The sequence below is a fragment of the Mytilus californianus genome, unplaced genomic scaffold (genome assembly GCF_021869535.1).
Source record: "Mytilus californianus isolate M0D057914Y unplaced genomic scaffold, xbMytCali1.0.p SCAF_4, whole genome shotgun sequence".
NCBI classification, from domain to species: Eukaryota; Metazoa; Mollusca; class Bivalvia; order Mytilida; family Mytilidae; genus Mytilus; species Mytilus californianus.
In genome coordinates this window covers 8,402,744-8,425,392 of record NW_026262690.1, presented here as the reverse complement: position 1 = coordinate 8,425,392, position 22,649 = coordinate 8,402,744, and the positions used below count along the sequence as shown (strand labels likewise).

Here is a 22,649-nt window from a genome sequence, read left to right as displayed (position 1 = left end):
AGAAATCATAATATTTTACATAAATTTAAATGTTTATTAATTTGTAAATTACGTATGTACCTAAGAACATATTACTAAAACAGAGGCGGAATACACTAAATGGATATTCAAACTCATAAATCCCAAACGAACTGAACTGACAGAGCCATGACAAAAAACGAAAAACGACCACAAGACAAACAACAATCATCAACACACAACAAAGACTGAGCATCATGAAGCCTACCAATAACCGGGGGTGCTCCGGAAGGGTAGGCAGATGCTGTTCCACATGTGACAACCGTCGTGTTACTCATGTCAAAACCATCATTATCAAACTTCACCTGTATTTCATAATCCAACTCTTGAACAGTAAATATCACAACCATCAAAATCGAACTTGACCCGTATTTTATAATCCAACTCTTGACCAGTAAATATCACAACCATCAAAATCAAGCTTCACCTGTATTTTATAATCCAACTCTTGAACAGTAAATATCACAACCATCAAAATCAAACTTGACTCGTATGTTGTGGTCCATGGACTCTTCATTGAGGTTAACCTTGTACGCGCAGTACAAAATAGGGTCAATGTTTCAAGTAATCAATCTTTTTTGTAAGTCGGTTTGCTGCGACGTTCATGTATATATGATGAGGATTTTAAGAACTAATTATACAACGATGTGATGTACCATTAAATCAATATCAATTTATTTTGAAGGATTTTAATTATCTTTGTGATAATAGTCGCAATATATCAACCAAGCCAATAACAAGATATTAACCAAGCCAATAACGATATATTAACCAAGCCAATAACAAGATATTAACCAAGCCAATAACGGTATATTAATCAAGCCAATAACAAGATATTAACCAAGCCAATAACGATATATTAACCAAGCCAATAACAAGATATTAACCAAGCCAATAACGATATATTAACCAAGCCAATAACAAGATATTAACCAAACCAATAACGATATATTAACCAAGCCAATAACAAGATATTAACCAAGCCAATAACAAGATATTAACCATGCCAAAAACGATATATTAATCAAGCAAATAACGATATATTAACCAACCCAATAACAATCTGTGTAAAACTTAGATCCGATGGTTCTGAAAAACAGAAGTACAAATAGCATTCAAATAGTGATGAAATTAACTTCTCAAGTATAAACCATCTTTTATAACATTTTGCCTTCGGATCAATGGCTCGGATGATGTTGCCTATCTACTAGACAGCTCAAAAAAAATAATTCGCAATTCAAGTTAGATAAAACAGACATCCGCAGAAAACACAACCACATCGCAGATATATAAACGAAAAAAAAATAGCAAATATAAAAAAAAAAAAAAAAAAATTACAACTATAAATATTACAACAGATCCTTGATGGACGCATTTTTGTTAGTTTAAAATAAATGCGTCCTTTCAGGCGTACACAGAATACTGAAATCTTGCATTACCAGTTGCAAATAACAATAAATAAAAAATCAGCAAAAGAAGAAATAAACAATCCGAATTCATGAAAAAGATTAATTTAACTTGCTCAAGCATCAAGTTAACAGGAAGACAGTAACAATTTGCTAAGAAGACATGCAGGTTTTACACAGTATCAAGATTAAATGATTGGTAGGGGTTTCAATAATATACACAAATTCTTTCATTTTTATTCACTTCTATGAAATATAATAATGACATAAATGTTTGTCAATTATTAGTTTCATGATAAAAATATATTAACATGTACACTGTATGACAAAGCTTATATTATAGATTATAATTATAAAAATATATATTATCAAAAAATAACAAGAAAGATTATAACAAATAATTAAAAATTAACAAATACATATATTTTGGCACAATAGAGAAAAATTAACAGCACGCTTTTAAAATGTATATTTCGATATTTAATTCCTGTCAGTACCTGTATTTACCAGTGATGTGTGCTCGAGCAATACTTTTTTTATGGATATTACAACAATGTAACTGTTGCATATCTATAGAGCTAACAGATAAGTTCCTTGCTAGAAAAATTACATGCAGGGGCGATAACTCACAGAACTATCTTAACGCCTCTTTTATGTTAAAATTGACGTTTCCCGGACTGGAACTTAATTTTTTGGTGTCTTTACTTTTTTGTCCTCTAAGACATTGCAGGTTAAAGTATTTTTTAAACTTGAAAATCCGTTAATATAAACTATGAGTCGTTTTCTAGCTCTAGTGAATTATATTTTTAACATAATATATGTAAAAGGAACATATTTTCAAGGATGGAATTACAGCTTCGCAATGCCAAAAAAGGATGCTTTAGGATCTCTTGAAATTAAATCAAGTTTTGATGCCTTTACATACAGGTTATCACCTGCACTGAGCTTAAACACACCACTGGTATAACTAGTGTAATCACCATACACTCTGTTTTCTGCCCAGCACTGTGTCCGGACACTCTTCAGCAACAACTCGTTTCCATCGTTTGGATAAAAGACGTTCCATCGATAGACATAATGGTACAAGGCTTGTGAAGTGTTTGATGTTGTTTGCCCTTTGTAAAGGTTACTGAAGAATATCTGGCTATATACAAAATATAAACCGGAAGTGTTTACTATTATACGACTGTTTTCCACACGAACACCACTTGAATATGCAGTTGGTCCAGAGTCATCCCAGTTTTGTATAATGTATGGAGGTGCTCCTGTAAGAAACCATTTACAAGTTATTTAGATAAAAAAAAGTTTTGAATTTGAAAAAGGTTCAAGAGATTTTAGTCGCCTTTATATAAATAATATCAGAGTAAAATTATCTATGAATTGTTTTTATTATTAATACCAACCATTTGTTATCGATTGTACTCCTGCTAAAAGATGAGCTGCTATTCTACCATGATCTTGTCCATGGTTACCACCCTCGTCAGTTGTACAGTTATTTTTACTATTGGTTTCTGAGTCGATAATATCTAAAAATAAATTATCAAAACATGCTCTTTAATGAATTTACGATTCAAAAACGTATTAAAGTGACACATTAAAATGCACTTTAACGAAAAGAGAGGAGAAATATCGGATTGCACGAGATACGGTGGTGGAATGTGTTTCTCTTCAACAGTCTGGGAAAAATAAAATGTCCATTCTATATGACGTCAGCAGGCATGGTTGTTGTAACGTCAAAAATAGCGGAGTCTGTGGAAATCGTTATTGAAATAGACTAGAATGAGTGAAGATATGAGAACACACGTTAATTATTAAAAAATAATCAACCATTCGGGAAAAAACATAAATTGAATGAAAAACAAAAGAAACGAATTTATGGCCAACATATATCTATTAAATGTATACTGATCAATTAATTTATGGCCAACATATATTTATTAAAAGTATACTGATCAATAATTGATAGTTACCTTGTGCATGGTGTAATTTTTCTCTTCTTTTCAATAACTACAATAGACAAAGGGTTAAATATAAATGAAATTTAATATATAATACTATACATATAAGGTATACTTTTTAGCTCACCTGGCCCGAAGGGCCAAGTGAGCTTTTCTCATCACTTGGCGTCCGTCGTCCGTCGTCCGTCGTCGTCCGGCGTCGTCCGTCGTCGGCGTTAACTTTTTACATTTTGAACTTCTTCTAGAGAACCACTGAATGGAATGAAACCAAACATGGCATGAATGTTCCTTATGAGGTGCTGACCAAGTGTTGTTACTTTGTAGCCGATCCATCATCCAAGATGGCCGCCAGCGGGGGACTTAGTTTAACATAGGACCCTATGGGAAATGCATACAAATGACTTCTTTTAGAGAACCACTGAATGGAATAAAACCAAACATGGCATGAATGTTCCTTATGAGGTGCTCACCAAGTGTTGTTACTTTGTAGCCGATCCATCATCCAAGATGGCCGCCAGCGGGGGACTTAGTTTAACATAGGACCCTATGGGAAATGCATACAAATGACTTCTTTTAGAGAACCACTGAATGGAATAAAACCAAACATGGCATGAATGTTCCTTATGAGGTGCTGACCATGTGTTGTTACTTTGTAGCCGATCCATCATCCAAGATGGCCGCCATCGGGGAACTTAGTTTAACATAGGACCCTATGGGAAATACATACAAATGTCTTCTTTTAGAGAACCACTGAATGGAATGAAACCAAACATGGCATGAATGTTCCTTATGAGGTGCTGACCAAGTGTTGTTACTTTGTAGCCGATCCATCATCCAAGATGGCCGCCAGCGGAGGACTTAGTTTAACATAGGACCGTATGGGAAATACATAAAAATGTCTTCTTTTAGAGAACCACTGAATGGAATGGAACCAAACATGGCATGAATGTTCCGTATGAGATGCTGACCAAGTGTTGTTACTTTGCAGTCGGTCCATCATCCAAGATGGCCGCCAGCGGGGGACTTAGTTTAACATAGGACCCTATGGGAAATACATACAAATGTCTTCTTTTAGAGAACCACTGAATGGAATGAAACCAAACATGGCATGAATGTTCCTTATGAGGTGCTGACCAAGTGTTGTTACTTTGTAGCCGATCCATCATCCAAGATGGCCGCCAGCGGGGGACTTAGTTTAACATAGGACCCTATGGGAAATACATAAAAATGTCTTCTTTTAGAGAACCACTGAATGGAATGGAACCAAACATGGCATGAATGTTCCGTATGAGATGCTGACCAAGTGTTGTTACTTTACAGTCGGTCCATCATCCAAGATGGCCGCCAGCGGGGGACTTAGTTTTACATAGGACCCTTTGGGAAATACATAAAAATGTCTTCTTTTAGAGAACCAATAAATGGAATGGAACCAAACATGGCATGAATGTTCCTTATGAGATGTTGACCAAGTGTTGTTACTTTGCAGCCGATCCATCATCCAAGATGGCCGACAGCGGGGGACTTAGTTTAACATAGGACCCTATGGGAAATACATACAATTGTCTTCTTTTAGAGAACCACTGAATGGAATTGAACCAAACATGGCATGAATGTTCCTTATGAGTTGCTGACCAAGTGTTGTTACTTTGCAGTCGATCCATCATCCAAGATGGCCGCTAGGGGGGGGGGCTTAGTTTAACATAGGACCCTATGGGAAATACATACAAATGTCTTCTTTTAGAGTACCACTGAATGGAATGAAACCAAACATGGCATGAATGTTCCTTATGAAGTGCTGACCAAGAGTTGCTACTTTGTTGCCGATTTACTGTTCAAGATGGCCACCAGGATATTTTATTAAATAACGGGACCAATATTAATCAAAATTTGGCCTCAATCATTATTTGGGTATCTGTTATGATTTTTATCTATCTTTACATGATTTCTAAAACCAAAGTAGAGTCAGGTGAGCGACACAGGCTCTTGAGAGCCTCTAGTTAAATGTATATACCGTGATCAAGGATTTATACAGTAAGATCTTACTATATAAATCCTTGGCCGTTATCCCGTACTGCATGTTACTGTAAAGTAAGGCAACAGCAGTTTACTGAGATGTTTAACTCTCATAAATCGATTACGAAGAAAAATCAAGGAAACAAACAAAAACTGAGGGAAATCGAATGAACTCCAAAAGGAACGAGGAACATTTAATGGCAAATGAGATATTTAAAGCCTTAACAATATTCTAAGATATATGTATTTGTATAGTACGACACCTGCCTGGCTTAAATAATAAAACTTACTACAAGTGACAATTACTGAATCATCAAAATAGTACATGGAAGGAACAACCAAATCAGTAGATGGCCGAAATTATACAGGAAACTGGCATCATACTTGAAGTAAAATCAAACATGGAATGCAACCGATCTATAATGTATCAGTATCGAACCCTTCTTTAATGGGTGAATTATACCAAGCGATTTTTATACATTTAATGAAGGGCTGCGTTATGAAGGTACATGTTGGAAGACTTAACCAAATAAAGTAAATTAGCAGGTTGTCAATACTATAAATCTGTACGTTTGGTTCTTATTATAAATTAAGAGATGCATTCATTAGAATTTTAGTAACGTTATGGTTGATATACTAGTATAAACATTTACACAAGCAAATTTTGATCGTTGTGTTCGGGTTACAGTTCACGTGAAATTCACGAGAAAAATTTTACGTGAGATTCGTGTGAACTTCACGTTTGTATTAATCATGATTTTGATTAAATTTGAAAATTCAGATGTTATTTGAATAACTTTATTTTGAAAATTCACATGTATTTCACGTGAAAAAAATCCATGTGATTTTCAAGTGAAATTCACGTGAGTATCTTATGAGATTCAAGTGAGTTTCACCTATAAGCTAGTTTGAGGTGAATCTCAATGTGAGTAAAAGTTTTTGACAATTTTAACTTTTTATCAACAACTAGCATAAAAATCATTACAATGTATATTTACCAAATCCATTAGAATTGACGTTTGATTGGATCCTTTAGCACAGCATACTTGAATTCCATCTTCCTCTTTTCTATTCAGCAGCTTTATATTTTCATTATCATGTTCTAATGGACCTAGAATCAAATCATTGCAAGGTAAACATAGTGTGTTTGATTTGCCTTTTCTTTCTGCTTTCTCAACTTCCAATTTACCCTGTAATTTGTTAAGCATCACAAATTGGACAATTATCAGAGAAAATGCAATAACAAAGAAGGTAATATTTACGCATATTATCACAATAATATAACGTTTTCCCGGAACTATGCTTTCGGTTGATCCTGACAGTAAACTGCTACTGCTTGTTGTACTGCCGTTTCTATGCATGTCACCGTTTGCACTTCTCGTACATTGTCTAATTTCATGATATTTGTTACACTCTGTATTTGCCTCATTTGAGTTAGGTTGCTGTGTTATTGATACGGCATAAGCACTACATGCATCTGGCTGTGGTCGATGGAAGACTGGGTTTTCGTTGGCCATTTTATTACAAACGTCAACAGATGTATTAAGAATCGCATTGGAGTATGATGTTGGTCTCTTTCCAATTTCATCCTGTTGAATAAAAAAAAAGTAAGGTTAATATATTGATAAGAAGTAAAACAAAAATCGTTAATAATCGAATGACTCGTTTATTGATTAAATCCTTATTTTAGAAATGTACCATTTAATCTGAAACGACAGTCCGGAGAGTAATTCTGCGGTCTCCTGTTCGTGTTGGTAATAAGTAATCAAAAGTATAAAACACTTAATACTATTATACTGTCTTTTGCATGATTAGGTTACTATATACTGTTTACTTCCTGATTCAGTAGACCTTTAATATACTTGGGTATTTCCCAATAACTTGAATATAAGGTAGACATTTAATTATGTACCATAATAAATCCAATGTTATCAATCATTATTTATAAAGGTACACGTGTTTGCATGCATATCTTTAACAGAATAATAAATTACCACTTTTGAATTTCCAAAGTATTATAGCTTGTTTAAAGTACTTTGTATATGTACTTTTAATGCAACCATCACTTTTTATTAGCAAAAGGAAGCTAATCGCAAAAGAAGGTTACTTTTGTATATAGAATTAAAACCTATTCCGTTATTATAATTTTTGTTAACGTTTTGCTTTGCTTCTAATCAGATCAATTATAGTGCATAATTAAACTACTAAATGCATTATGATTATTTGAATATTGACCTATGGAATGATTTCATGAATATATGACAAATCATGCTTCCGATGTTGGTGCATAAGAATAATATATTATTATGTATGTATAAACTATCTATAATTAAACCGAGGAAGTTTAAGTTCGATTCCACGAAATCGGAATGTTTTATATGTATTACCTGCGTGGCAGCGCTACGCTCTTCCTGATTGGTAACATAATTCGTAATTGTTTTTTTGCTTCATATACTTTGACTACTTATCAGTAATCAAAGTATACGAAGTAAATACAGCTCAAAAGGAAATGGTCTAGGGAAAATATTATTGGACTGCTGTTGTGTTAAGTTGTCCATAAACTTGAAACTCAAAACGATGACATTCATGTACATAGATTTCCATGATTCTCAATTAAAAAATAAAATAAAATATAAAAAAAGGCAGCGATAGAAGTTGTAAAAACCCTTAAAATACCGTTTGTGCTTGTAAAACAGAGGTGAAAGATACCAAGGGCACATTCAAAACACAAACAATGTAGAAATTATAGCAAGATATGGTATGGTTGCAAATGGTGCAGAAGTTAACATATATAGGTCACCACACGGCCTCCAACAATGAGCAAAACCCATTACGCACAGCAAGCTATAAAAAGCCCCAGAATAACAAATGTAAGACAATTCATACGAAAAAACTAACGGCCAGATGTATGTACAAAACAATAAACGTTAAACAAATATGAAGTACAGCAACAAATAACATGCTCCTGACTTGGGACAGGTACATACATAATATGGCGGGGATAAACATGTTTGCGGGTGCCAAACTCAACCAAATCCGATAAACACAACTTTAGACCTAGCAACATGAATAAAAAAACTGGGGAAAACATCTTAGGTGCTCCAGGAAGAATAAGCAGATCCTGTTCCACCCGTCATGTTGCCCATTGTAAGGTACACATTCGGGGATGTCACAATCGAAGAAAGAGGACGGGATTATGGTTACGACAATTGAATAATATCTGTAGTTATCTGTGAAACAGATATTCCATGACGATCAACCAACTCGTGATGTCGACAATACATTTTGAGATAAATACTAAAAGTCTTCAAAATTTGCCAAAATCTGTCAAAACGTGGTTTTGGTCTTTCTTCGTGCGTTATACTTTGGCGATCTATTTAGAACGTTATTGCCTCGTTAAACCTCAAAGTACACATATGGAATTGCTTTGCCGTAAATTTCAGTAAGTATTGAGATACTTTTGGATAATGGCCCTGGTGGGAAATAAATTCAGAGGAAATTAGCCTTACCTTTTAAAGCAAAATGCGCTATTTTTCTAACGTTTAATGTGTTTACCAAAAAAATTCTTTTTTCCCATACTTAATGTTACAAATTATGATAGTTTTGGACACCACTTACCATGCAACATACTTGTTGGCATATATTTCATCATTGTTTAGGGATATCATTGTTATAATCTACAGTTGGCCATTGTTAATGTTTGTATTACTATGGTACCAACAAAAATATGATGTGTTTCAAATATACGAACTTCTTTATGAATGTTTTCGCCATCTCATTGGTATTTCTATTTCTAAAACCATAAAAACCATATGTGTTAAGTACGTCTGAACCAGTGACAACTCTACGACAGATTTTATCCATCGGATCACCAGTGATGGTCTATATCATTATTCTAGCTTCAACTGCTCTAACCTCATAAATATAGTATATCTGTCCTGAACATGAAAGATATATATGCATCTTAGTTCATTTTATTTTTCGAACAAAATGTACAGAAGATACAAAAAGGAAGTCTATATGTTTAATCAGCATTAGATTTCTGTTCAGTTTTCATATATTTTTCTTTTATGTATTTCACTATCTGTTGAAATCTTCGATGTTGAATATACACACTTTAAGAAATGTTATCTTCTTTGCGGGATTCTAAGGTATTTAAAAGTCTTAGTGTAGAGAATTATAGAAGTGAAAGATTTAACTTTTTTATATTCAGAGGCATACAAATTAAATAAGTTTGCCCTCAATAACTCTCCGCATAGGTCCGTTTAGATATTTACTTTACTAAGTATGGATCGTTTATATATCAAAAGTACTACTGCATTTAAATCTTTTTTGTCCCAAATTTATGTGTAATTTGGTCATTTTAGGTAAGATATATGAATTTCGACATGTTTTCCTTGAAAACATACGGATGTTGCAAGGGTTTTTATACGAGGCATCGCATTTAACGTCCCTATTCTGGCCGGAAGTGGCTGCGTATTTAAAAAGAAAAACAGACGGCTGATTATGGCATAACTTTTACTGTCGGATAGGAGAGTCCCAGATGATCATGTTTCTATATCCTAAAGTCAACAGTTGGGATTCATTGAGTATCAAAATTAATATTATATTCTCTTGAATACCTTACACAACACTAATATATTGCAAATACTAAAATACCAGTCATCAAATTAAAGAATGAATTTGTGCATCGAATACAAATTTTACTACGTGTCACACGTGCTACATTGGTAAAATGTTTTTTTTATTATTGTGAATTATAAGTTTGGAATTGTATTCTGACATCTTGTTATATTTTTTTTCTTTTTTCCATGTTAACCGTTTTGGCAATTTATGCAAGATATTTGATTTTCTATGAATATATATTCTTAATTGTACTATGACATTTATTTACAATGTGAAACTTTATCTAAAGTAAATTGTGTTAGGACTGTTTCAACGTGCTTTCTCTGCAATGTAATTATCATAATTCAATTAAATGTGATTGTATATTCTGCATTTATCATGCTTTATCCTTAAATGATATTACATTCCTGAAAGACCCCTCTAAATTATCGAAAGTTATCATTCTGCATAAACCATAGTATCATGGGGTAAATTAGAGGAAACAGTGATTTGCATATGCTCATCAATTCATTAATTTTCAAAGATACAATGCAAGATAAACAAACAAAAACTTAGGGAATCGTAATGACAGAACATCACAAGCCATGCAATTTAAAATTAATCCAAATGTCATAATCGGGAATAGATAAGATTACAGATCAGACGACTATTTAGTACAAGAATAGTGGTAGTGTCATCATCTTAAATAAATGGGGAAAGCCATTATCGACATGAAATGAAAGAGTAATAAATGAATAAATCCCTATGTTTCCCCTTATTCGCGAGGTATTAAATTCAGAACTTATTTGAACCCTATTTGATGATTACCTGAACATTAAAAATGGTTAAGGAATGAGCAAAACTGTTTCCCCAAATTCCTGCCTCAATTCCTCTAGACGATCCTACTGATGACGCATGCAATAAGTAAGATCACATCTAGGCGTCTTTGATGTATTTTCTGGCTCCCCTTCATGTCAATTGTCTTGTCATATGGTTTAGATTTATTGTTGAACTTTAATATAAGGGTCTTTTTTGGTTATGTTGTTTTGATTGTGTGCTGTCTCATTTACCATTATCTATAATTTCTTTTGATTTTTATAAATATTTCAAAAAGGTTGATTCAGATGTTTTCAATATTAATATTTGTCTCATGTGAATTTTTTTTTCTCGTAATGAAAGAGTAAATCTCGATTCATCTAGAAAACAGTGATATGATTCAATTTACGTGTAAAGATTAATTTTTTTTTAACAAATAATCGATTTAAACTTTTACATAAAAATAAATATTTAAACTTTTTATTTACATTTGGATCATTAAACATCTGCTTGCAGATTGACATATACTTGGCAAGATACATGTATATATATATATCCTTGATTATAATGGGTTTTCCATTAATACAATCAACGACGATTTACATATCTTGCCATTTTTTTTATTATATTTATAGCTGTACTCATCTTAGATTACTAGAAGTTAATGCGGAAGCACAATTCCCGTTTTCATAATGTCAATTTCCCTTATATCCACACCCATACACATACATAGCCCTCCTATTGTATCGGCACAGCAGGCTTTTGTTGAATTAACTAACCTTTTCGTCTTTATTTCTGCACCCAATATTTCAGGTAGAATGCTGATAGTTTCTTTCCAGTTAACCATGTTTAGTATTAATAACACGAAGCTCCTTTTGTAAGAAAATGCGTAGCATATTAGGGAGCTACCATTTGATTTTTATGGGGGGCTAGGATAAAAATTTGAAAAAAAAATAGGCAGGACAGGAGTTTTGAGTAAAAAAAAAGGCAGGATGAGACACTTGTAAAAAAAAAAGTCAGGATGACAATTTAGGTAAAAAAAAGTCAGGATAAACTAAAAAAAAAAAAGGCAGGACCGAATAGAGTGGAAAATAAAAAGGCAGGATAGAGATTACAACTAAAAAAATGCAGGACAAAATTTTTCATCCTAGCCCCCCCCCCCCCCCCCCCCCTCCATAAAATCAAATGGCAGCTCCCTTAGTTTAAGAAAACGTTTATTTTTCTTGAAACAAGATAGCCTACCGTATATTTTTTTTAATTTTTTTTTAATCTTTATTATTACGGATTCAAGAATGGTGTTCTACTTTATGTTAAGTTTTCCTATGTAGTATAATTCAATTTATATTTCCACTTGGTGTATATTTTATAAGATGTAAAAGAGTCATGCAGTTAAATAAAAATTAGAGATAACATCCCATTGTCATACTCTATATGTTAAAGAGTATTGGAGTCTTCCGCCAGCTTGGATTGTAAAATAGCAGAATACAATAAATATATTATATTTTCATTTAAGTAAAAAAAAAAGTCGACAAAAAAGATGCACTTCCTACATGTAATATCAAGGACTTTTTAATAGATGTACAGTTTTTAATGCTAAAAACGTATAAGTATATGCGAAGTTCGTTTCATTCAACATTTCGAAATTCGGTACTATCACTTCTAGTACCTACCTGTTGAGTACTTTTAAGATATTTTGTATTCATTATTAGATAAATTTTCGATAAGTGTTGAACTTGTACAATAATTTTCGGCCAAAAATAAAAGTTTTATCTATTCTTAGCCAGAGATAATTAGTGAGAAAGATATGACTTCTCTTGTATGAAATTTTTTTGTAAACTAACTTATAGTAATGAAATATCTTTCTTGTGTTGGTCAGCATGCTATTTCACAGTTACAAAGTTAGTATGAATGAAATATAGCAAAAACTACTCGCAGCCCGAGTCGTTCTTTCTTTGTTTTTATGACATCGCTGAATTGGACTCATCAACAGTTGTGCACTTGCCATTGACTCCATCGACACCCACGACTGGTTCTAGCAGATGTGACAAAGTTGTACCAAGTTTTTTACCATTACTTTAAATGATGGTTTTCTTTCTTTTATCTGACACACCTTTTAGTAATGGTGAATAATCATGCCAAGTTTTATTAACAAACTCTTAGGGGTTTGAAAGTTAGAAAGCGGAAAAGTTTTGTGTACATATGCAGAAAGGTGACTAAGTTGATCGAAGTTTTTGGCCATGTTAGAAGAACATGCTCCCCCCTCATTCCCCAAAAAAAATGAATGGTTGGTACCCAAATCAATGAAGAGAGATATTTGAATTTATTATTTTATTTATACCAATACTAATACTAATATATGTAACACTTTCGAAGCATCAAAACTCAAAGGGTAATACTGATTTGTTTTACTTTTCGTAACTAAATAAATAGATAAAAGTTTAGAACAGTTTATAGTATTCAAGTATATGGAAAAATAGAACAATATAAAAATAAGAAGATGTGACATGGTTGCCAGTGAGACAACTATACGTAGACCAATGGACAAAGATGTAAATAAATATGGGGGTACCGTATGGCCTTCAACAATTACATTAAATGTCATATCATTTTGAAATGATTATATCACTTTTTCTAAATATACAATTAAAAACAAATATGACTTGCACATTTACTCTATGTTTAATAACAAATATAACCTTGACCTTCTTATCTTAGAGATAGTAACCTTTAAATCGAACCCAATACTGACACAGATTATATCTAAATGATATTAAATTTAATTACTTTTTGTCAACAATATATGGTATAAGTCCAATTTCGAGTTACACTTCAAACGTACACAAACAATAGTTATAATAATGATATAATGAAAACAATATCGTTGTTTGATTTCTTTCTTCTTTGTTAGTTATATCACTCAATCAAATGTGATCTGTTTGTCTAAATACTCATCTCGTATTATATCTGTTTTGAGACGTCTAGATACTCATCTCATATAATATTACAATGCGTGTAGTTTTGATATGTCAAATTCAACAAACCCCCAAGGTTGACTTTGTTACAGAAATATGGTCGTCCCTGGATTTCCCCGTCCGGCAGTAAATCCTTTGACAAAGTGGGGCTTCCGTTGTGGTGTGTGAAATATGATACTTCACTCAAACAAGCGCATATCGAAACAGTAGAATTCTATATAAAGCATTCAGCACTTTACAAAAGAAAAATAATCATTGGAAAAAGGAAATTTGTCCATTTTGTCGGAAACTTTGGTATGAAGACTACTGTCATATTACAAAATCTAACACAGATATAAGATAACTTTCAACAACAAATAGAGTGTATTAATTCAGACGGATAATTTCATACTTGTATAATGATACACAATATACCGGAGTGATTTACTTTTCACTCGCCATCTAGTCCTGCATACTCATACTAATAATGTGTGTTCATGTCTAAGCTTAAAGTATCATTTTATATGTTTTTTTTGTGTTACAAAAATGTTGTTTTAATTTTTTTTATATAACAATAAAGATTAACAGTTTATTTGCTTTTGAACAATGGAATTTTTAATTTTGTAAAAGAGGTAACAATAGTGAAATTATTTCTTATTTCTTCTAGTTTTCTAAAAAAGGTTTCTGCAAAAGGAAATCACGAATTCACCAACATTCCTACTGACTTCATTTTCAGAAAACGATATCTGTAACAAACATAAACTATTAGCTACTTCTTTACAAGCAGAACCAAATACAATGAAAGTCCCAACTATGTACTGGCTTCCGAAGCTACACAAATCACCTTACAAATATAGATTTATTTCGTCTTCAAGTCATTGTTCCACTACTAAATTGTCTATTCTACTTACTAGTACACTTGGTACAATCAAAAACCTGGTAATAAATTGTTCAAATAAGGCATTTGAAAATAGTGGAATTAACTACTTTTGGAGTGTCAAAAACTCGTTGGAAGTACTTGATAAATTGCATGCATATATTGGTGATTTTGAATCTGTTCAAAGTTTTGATTTTTCTACCCTATATACCACTTTGCCTCATATTCTTATTAAGAAAAAATTCACACACCTAATTAAATGGGCATTTAAAAAGTCGGAATGCGAATACATATGTTCAAACTCTTTTAGGTCATTTTTTAGTAGCAACAAACAAAAGAGCTATGTCAATTGGACATGCTTTGATACTATATCTGCCCTTGAATTTTTACTTGATAACATTTTTGTTCGCTTTGGAGATTCCGTATATCGTCAAGTTATCGGAATTCCAATGGGGACTAACTGTGCACCACTTATTGCGGACCTGTTTTTGTATTGTTATGAATTACAATTTATGACTAAAATCAGCAAAGACCCATCGAAACAACATCTGATACAAAAATTAAACAATACTTTTAGATATTTGGATGATATATTGGCTCTCAATAATGACAACTTCAGTATGTATACTAAAGAAATTTATCCTGTTGAACTTACTTTAAATAAAGCTAATACTAACAATGACCACTGTCCTTTCCTCGATCTTGATATCTATATCATTAACGGGAAGCTTAATACAAAAATTTATGATAAAAGAGATGATTTTTCATTTCCTATCGTTAATTATCCATTTTTAGATGGTGACGTTCCCTTGTCACCTTCTTATGGTGTTTATATATCTCAACTTGTACGATTCGCTCGTGTATGTAACAACGTATTAGATTTTAGCGAGAGAAATTTATATATTACTGAAAAATTATTACACCAGGGTTTTCGATATCATAAACTAGTCAAAACATTTACTAAATTTTATCATCGGTATAAGGACATCATTCGTAAATATAACTCAACATGAAGACATCTTATACGTTCGGGTATTTCACATCCAATCTTTTATGGTAATATTCTTTACAAAGCACAAAAATGCCAGTATTCACCTCAAAAGCTAACAAAACCTTTAAACAGACTTATTAAGAAGGGATATAGTTACGATACTGTTGTCAGGTCATTAAAGATTGCATATTTTGGCTTTAATATTGATTCACTTATAGGGTCTTTGCATCGGAATTAAACATATTTATTCTAAAACCAGTTGTTGGCATGACACGGGTTGTGTTCTTCTCATATATTTTATGACGGTATAATACTAAACCCCTAACAGGAGGGATTGTGCCTGATATTCATATGATGAAGACATAATCTTTCTATCAGTTTAATTGAGGTCTGGAGCTGGCATGTCAGTAACTGCTAGTAGTCTGTTGTTATTTATGTATTATTGTCATTTTGTTTATTTTCTTTTGTTTCCTATTCTGACATCGGACTCAGACTTCTCTTAAACTGAGTTTTACTGTGCGTACTGTTGTACGTTTGTTTTTTCTACATTGGCTAGAGGTATAGGGGGAGGGTTGAGATCTCAAAAAACATGTTTAACCCCGCCGCATTTTTGCGCCTGTCCCAAGTCAGGAGCCTCTGGCCTTTGTTAGTCTTGTATCATTTTTAATTCTAGTTTCTTGTGTATAATTTGGAGTTTAGTATGACGTCCATTATCACTGAACTAGTATACATATTTGTTTAGGGGCCAGCTGAAGGACGCCTCCGGGTGCGGGAGTTTCTCGCTGCATTGAAGACCCATTGGTGGCCTTCGGCTGTTGTCTGCTCTATGGTCAGGTTGTTGTCTCTTTGACACATTCCCCATTTCCATTCTCAATTTTATTCTTGTAAACAAAATTAAATCTAATTTTCTATCAAACTGTTAAACACTTTAAGGTTTTATTTTTTGTCTATAGTACAAATTACGTGATACCTAATTTGAGTTATTAATTTGATTTTTAATCGAAATTCGAAAAAAAATATTCAAAAAGGCACCTTTCAATTCAAGCCAACCAAAACATTATTGCACCCATCGATCGTTTAGATATTGTAAGTATTATATAATATCGTTCTTCCACACAAGCATGTAACCTTCAAGGTATTGATTGTAATGAATTAAGTCTTCAACTTATGGTATATTAAATCTCTGTAGGAGATATATGTTTTATATTTTACTAACGAAAACATACTTTGAACATATTATGCAGCTTACATAATTGTTCATAGTACTGAACATTATATATAGTTTTTTTATTGTTTGGTATTTATTTGAGGGAATTTCACATTAAAAAAGATTTGAAGTATGCACATCAAATGCATATTGTAAAATATATACTTTCAATAATTCAAAATCAATTCAAACAAATTATAACTTGAAATATAATTTTCAAAATGTATATCCTTGTAATTCTGATGTCGTTAGCTATATAGAGACACTTAAATGGTTATAAATTAAATATCACAAACTATAGTACTTGTAACCTTCAATCTTTCACTAAAGAAAAAATGAATTTAAATGGGCATTAGCTACGAGATATAAAAAAAAATATCAAAATATGATTTTGTTTTGTTCAATCATTAATGAAAGTGAAACAGTGAAATAATAATTTGCTTTTAGTAGCCAGCTTGGTTCAATTTCGTCAAAATAAGCTAAGAAACATCGCTGATGAATTATTCACTTGCAAGTGAATAACTCGACCTCATTGAATCCGTATTCATGTGATCTTCAATTTGACCCCTTAGCTAGAGATGGTTTACGCATGAATAAGGTGAGTTCAGTTATTTAATGAAAAAAATGTCAACATTGAAAGTGAAACAAGGGTAAACCATTTGATTGACTGATTCGACCCACAAAAACTCATTCTTATACAGGTAAAAACGATGATTAACATATATGTTTAACTTATAATATGAAATCAAACAGACCTAGAAAAAAATCCAATTGCACGAGTTCGCTATCTATTTATATCTATATTTATGTTTATATCGGGTTATATGACCGTCGGCAGTCTTCGGAGGTCACCTCGATGGTTGATTAGATGGCGTCTAGACTAAAATACATACGAAATGCTACAATGTAATACATATTATGGAGCCCATGCATTGTAAATTGTATATTTTTGACTTTTTATAATTTAGATATACGTTGCTATCAAGGAAGATATTAAACAAAGAGTTCCAAGTGGTGAAGTTGAAATCATCCCTTCGTAAGTTTTACGGACGCCATCACGAGTTGGTTGTCCGTTATGAAATATCCGTTTCACAGATGATAGCGGATATGTTCCTATTGTCCGTCCCTTTTCCCGAATGTGACCTAGCGAATTAGACTTATTACCTACCGGGTTTGTACTAACATGAGCAACACGACGGGTGCCACATGTGGAGCAGAATCTGCTTACCCTTCCGGAGCACCTGAGATTACCCCTAGTTTTTGGTGGGGTTCGTGTTGCTAATTCTTGAGTTTTCTATGTTGTGTTTTGTGTACTATTTATGTCATTTTTAAGTAACAACAAACAAAAGAACTATGTCAATTGGACCTACTTTGATACGATAATTGCACTTGAATTTTTACTAGAAAACAATTTTGTTCGCTATGGAGATTCCGTATATCGTCACGTTATCGGAATTCCAATGGGGACTAACTGTGCACCACTTATTGCGGTCCTGTTTCTGTATTGTTATGAGTTACAATTTATGACTAAAATCAGCAAAGACTCATCGACACAACATCTGATACAAAAATTTAATAACATTTTAGATATTTGGATGATATATTGGCTTTAAATAATGCCGACTTCAGAATGTTCACTAAAGAGATTTATCCTGCTGAACTGACTTTAATTAAAGCTAATACTAACAATGAACACTGCCCTTTCCTGGGTCTTGATATTTTATCTTCAACGGGAAGCTTAATACCAAAATTTACGATAAAAGAGATGATTTTTCATTTCCTTTTGTTATTTATCCCTTTTTAGATGGTGACGTTCCCTTGTCACCATCTTATGGTGTTTATATATCTCAACTTGTTCGATTCGCTCGTGTATGTAAGAACGCATTTGATTTTAACGAAAGAAATCTCTGTATTACTGAAAAAATATTACACCAAGCTTTTCGATATAACAAACTAGTCAAAACATTTACTAAATTTTATCATCGGTACAAGGACAACATTCGTAAATATAAATCAACATGCAGACATCTTATACGTTCAGTTATTTCACATCCTATCTTTTATGGTAATATTCTATACAAAGCACAAAAATATCGTCATTCACCTCAAAAGCTAACCAAACCTTTAAACAGACTTATTCAGAAGAGATATAGTTACAATACTGTTGTCAGGTCATTAAAGATGGCATAATTTGGAATTAATATTGATTCACTCATAGGGTCTTTGCATCGGAAATAAACACATGTATTCTAAAACCAGTTGTTGGCATGATACGGGTTATGTTCTCTTGTATATTGTATGATGGTATTATACTTAACCCCTAACGAGAGGGATTGTGCTTGATTTTCATATGGTGAAGACATAATCTTTCAATCAGTTTGATTGAGGTCTGGAGCTGGCATGTCAGCAACTGCTACATGTAGTAGTCCTTTGTTAATCTATGTATCATTGTCATTTTGCTTAGTTTCTTCTGTTACCTAGTCTGACTTCGGACTCACTGAGTTTTACTGTGCGTATTGCTGTGTGTTTGTTTATTCTACATTGGCTAGAAGTATTAGGGGGGTTGAGATCTCACAAAACATGTTTAATCCCGCCGCATTTTTGCGCCTGTCCCAAGTCAGGAGCCTCCGGTCTGTATGTTTTTTAATTTTAGTTCATTTATATGTTTCGGAGTTTAGTGTGACGTCCATTTTCACTGAACTAGTACACATTTTTGTTTAGGGGCCAGCTGAAGCCCGACTCCGGGTGCGTGATTTTTCCCGATGTGTTGAAGACCCATGGTAGGCCTTGGGCTGTTTTCTGCTCTTTGGTCGGGTTTTTGTCTCTTTGACACATTCCCCCTTTCCATCCTCAATTTTATTGTTTGTCTGTTTGTCTGTTGGTCTTTTTATTTTTTAGCCATGGCGTTGTCAGTTTGTTTTCGACTTGTTAGTTTGAATGTCCCTCTGGTATCTTTCGCCTCTCTTTTAGTATGTTATAAATCAAATATGAGAATTTCAGTCAAATCGGTGAACATGAATTTGACAGCTAATGCCCCTTCAAAAAGCAGCTTCGGAGCAGCACAATGTATTTGTAATAGAAGTTATCATAAATAATCGATGTATATCTACTGTCAGTCAATATAAACAAATTTTTCACAATTCTTTTAAAGTATTTATTCCATTACACAATGATTTGACAAATTAGTATTTTTGTTCATATCTACTAACAAAGCCTGAGTATCCGGACATTTTGTCAGAATATACTTGTTTCATAATTATCGTTCACTAAACAATTTATAGCTGAACTAAAAGATTCAACAAATCATTGCATCATGTTTTCAGGGGAAAATGTCCATTCGGTGGTAAGCACTCTTTAATTTTCGATATTCAAATTTTGTACAAAGGTTTGTAGTATTAATTAATAGGTGTTTTCATAATGGCCCTGTTATATGTCCAAGTAATGGCACGAAGGTAACGCATGGCCATTACAACCTCCGAGGCCATTATTACCGAACAAGGAAAAATAACAAGGTCAATTTGAAAACACCCACTTCTTAATACTTTTTTTAACCAAACCGTTAATGTGTAATATTTAACCAAGCCAAATCAGTTTTTATGGGAGAAATTGTATATACTAGAACACACCCGCGACATCGCGGGTCCGTGACTGAATTATTTTAGCCTGGATTTTTAGTATGTGTATTGTCATTTGACCCCATCCTGGTTTTTCTTACTACAACCAGAAACTACTTGTAGATATATATATTTTTTTGCCAATGATTGAATTTAGTAGTGTCAATCCCTGTATACTGACGAATTTCAGGTGTGATTATGACTCGTGTATATAGCAAAATTTTAATTCCAAATACACCGTTTGGTGGTGCGACTGACAGAGGCAGAATGTACAGATAAGGTACATGTACATGTAACAGGTGTAGCATGTGCAGAACGTCGACTGAGCATGCGCAAAAGCGTATAATTCACGGATCGATAACGGTCTCCGAATTTGGATATTTTCTCAAAAATTGGCGTTTTCTGTGGAAAAAATATTGTTTCAAAGACAAATTTAGGAAGTACAAAACACTACATTTATACGTCATATTACAAATATTTCCGACTTTGTATGGTTTCTGAGGAGTTGCGGCTCAATGAAATCGGCCTCTTCCTTTAGTAGTATAGATATGAGTACACAAAATGCAATATCAAATAGAAACTTTTAAAGTGATGTGATGGAATAACATGTAAATGTTAATCAAATTTTATTGTTGTCCTATTCAAAGCAATTTATGATTTCATTCTTGATTTTAAAACTCAAAGTTATATAGTTTGATACACATCATGGAATGTATTATGTAATTATCAACTTGACAACTGGGTCAAATAAGATGAGTATTGATTCTTCGGCACTTTCAATTTCTTGATGTTTCTTTTCCCCAGAAATGTATTTGAATTGATAGCAACTGGAAATCCGTAATAGCCCTGATTATTCATAATGGCCCTGTTTTTTTCAGAATGGCACTGTTTTTTCATAATGGCCCTGATTATCAATAATAGCCCTGTTTATTCATAATGGCCCTGTATTAATGCCCTGTTATTCTGTAATGGACCAGTCTCGCTTCTATTAATAAAGGGGCAGTTTAATACATAGTGCACAAAACTGGTTAATAAAATCTGTAATTGCATAAAATCATGTTTTTCTCAGAATTTCAAATTTCTATATCGGTAGAGTAAGTACGTTAAACAATACCTTTCGTGGGCTATGCATGTGCAGCCTTACTTTAGGTGTTTTGAAGCTCTGTTTTTGATTGGATTATATTTGCCGTTCGGAGTCATATGCAACAACGTTGCGCAATCTCAGTAGCCGTTTTGAGTATATTTCTTCGAATTATTTGTTTTGAAAGTTTTGCGAGTATAGCGAGTATTCAAGTTGCCTTCGAATATGAATAAAAGAACTGCATTCATTAATTTGATTTGAATAAAGTAAAATTATTTCTCATTTTATTTACAATTTTATTGATATTCAAAAATTAGCTTATTTAATATAAAATTAGGTTCTGATACTTATCCATTCAAAGTACTACATTTTGTTTCATATGTATCAAACTAGTGATTGTACATGTATCACATCAATCATTAAGGCGTTATCTTTATACACTATACATAATATGAAACATATATAAATAACGATGATTCTTTCTTTCTTTCTTTCTTTCTTTCTTTCTTTCTTTCTTTTTTTTTCTTTCTTTCTTTTTTTTTTTATTTACAGAGGTGTTTACTTGCTTTATATCGTTTCGTCACTTCTCAAATACCGTTTTTTTGCATCCCTACGACTCATTTCACAAAAAAATCTTACGAGTAAGTAAAAATACTTGTAATTCATGAAGATTTCAGTATACCTTACGATCAATCTTAGTCGTAAGACTGTTTTGTCAAAAGAGCCCATGACTTTGAAATGTTTGAGCAATACTGGTGAAGGTTAATCCAGTAAAGCGCTTCGGACGCATGAAATGTATAAAGTGTAATTATCGTTGTCGAAGAAATAGACAAGGTCAACGAAGTTATAAAACTTTGAAACACAACACGATTAAAGTTAAAAGATTTTTTCCTCTATATTATGTTTCTGTCTCTCAGATTTTGTTGTTTTGTGTATCAAGTTTAAGCGTTTTACTTTTTACATGCAGTGGTTTCTTTCTTTTTGTATTTTTGTATAATATGTCGTGGTAACCAATTCGTAACATTTCTTTTGGTAAATAAATGTTACTATTTCAGTCATTTAGTCAATAGTTTTCTCTGTCAAGTCATATGATAATAATGATTTTGATATCT

General features: G+C 32.8%; 1 protein-coding gene across 1 annotated transcript; it reads right to left on the bottom strand.

Annotated features, from left to right (window-relative positions):
* Positions 1-1,647: 1,647 nt before the first annotated feature.
* On the bottom strand, positions 1,648-7,233 carry LOC127737400 (uncharacterized). Its single transcript, XM_052248051.1, has 5 exons — positions 7,094-7,233; positions 6,394-6,984; positions 3,395-3,431; positions 2,828-2,950; positions 1,648-2,689 (listed from the first exon to the last, which is right to left on the bottom strand). Exons 1-5 carry the CDS (start codon positions 7,094-7,096, stop codon positions 2,274-2,276), a joined length of 1,170 nt encoding a protein of 389 aa, XP_052104011.1. The 5' UTR covers positions 7,097-7,233; the 3' UTR covers positions 1,648-2,273.
* Between the last annotated feature and the right edge of the window lie 15,416 nt (positions 7,234-22,649).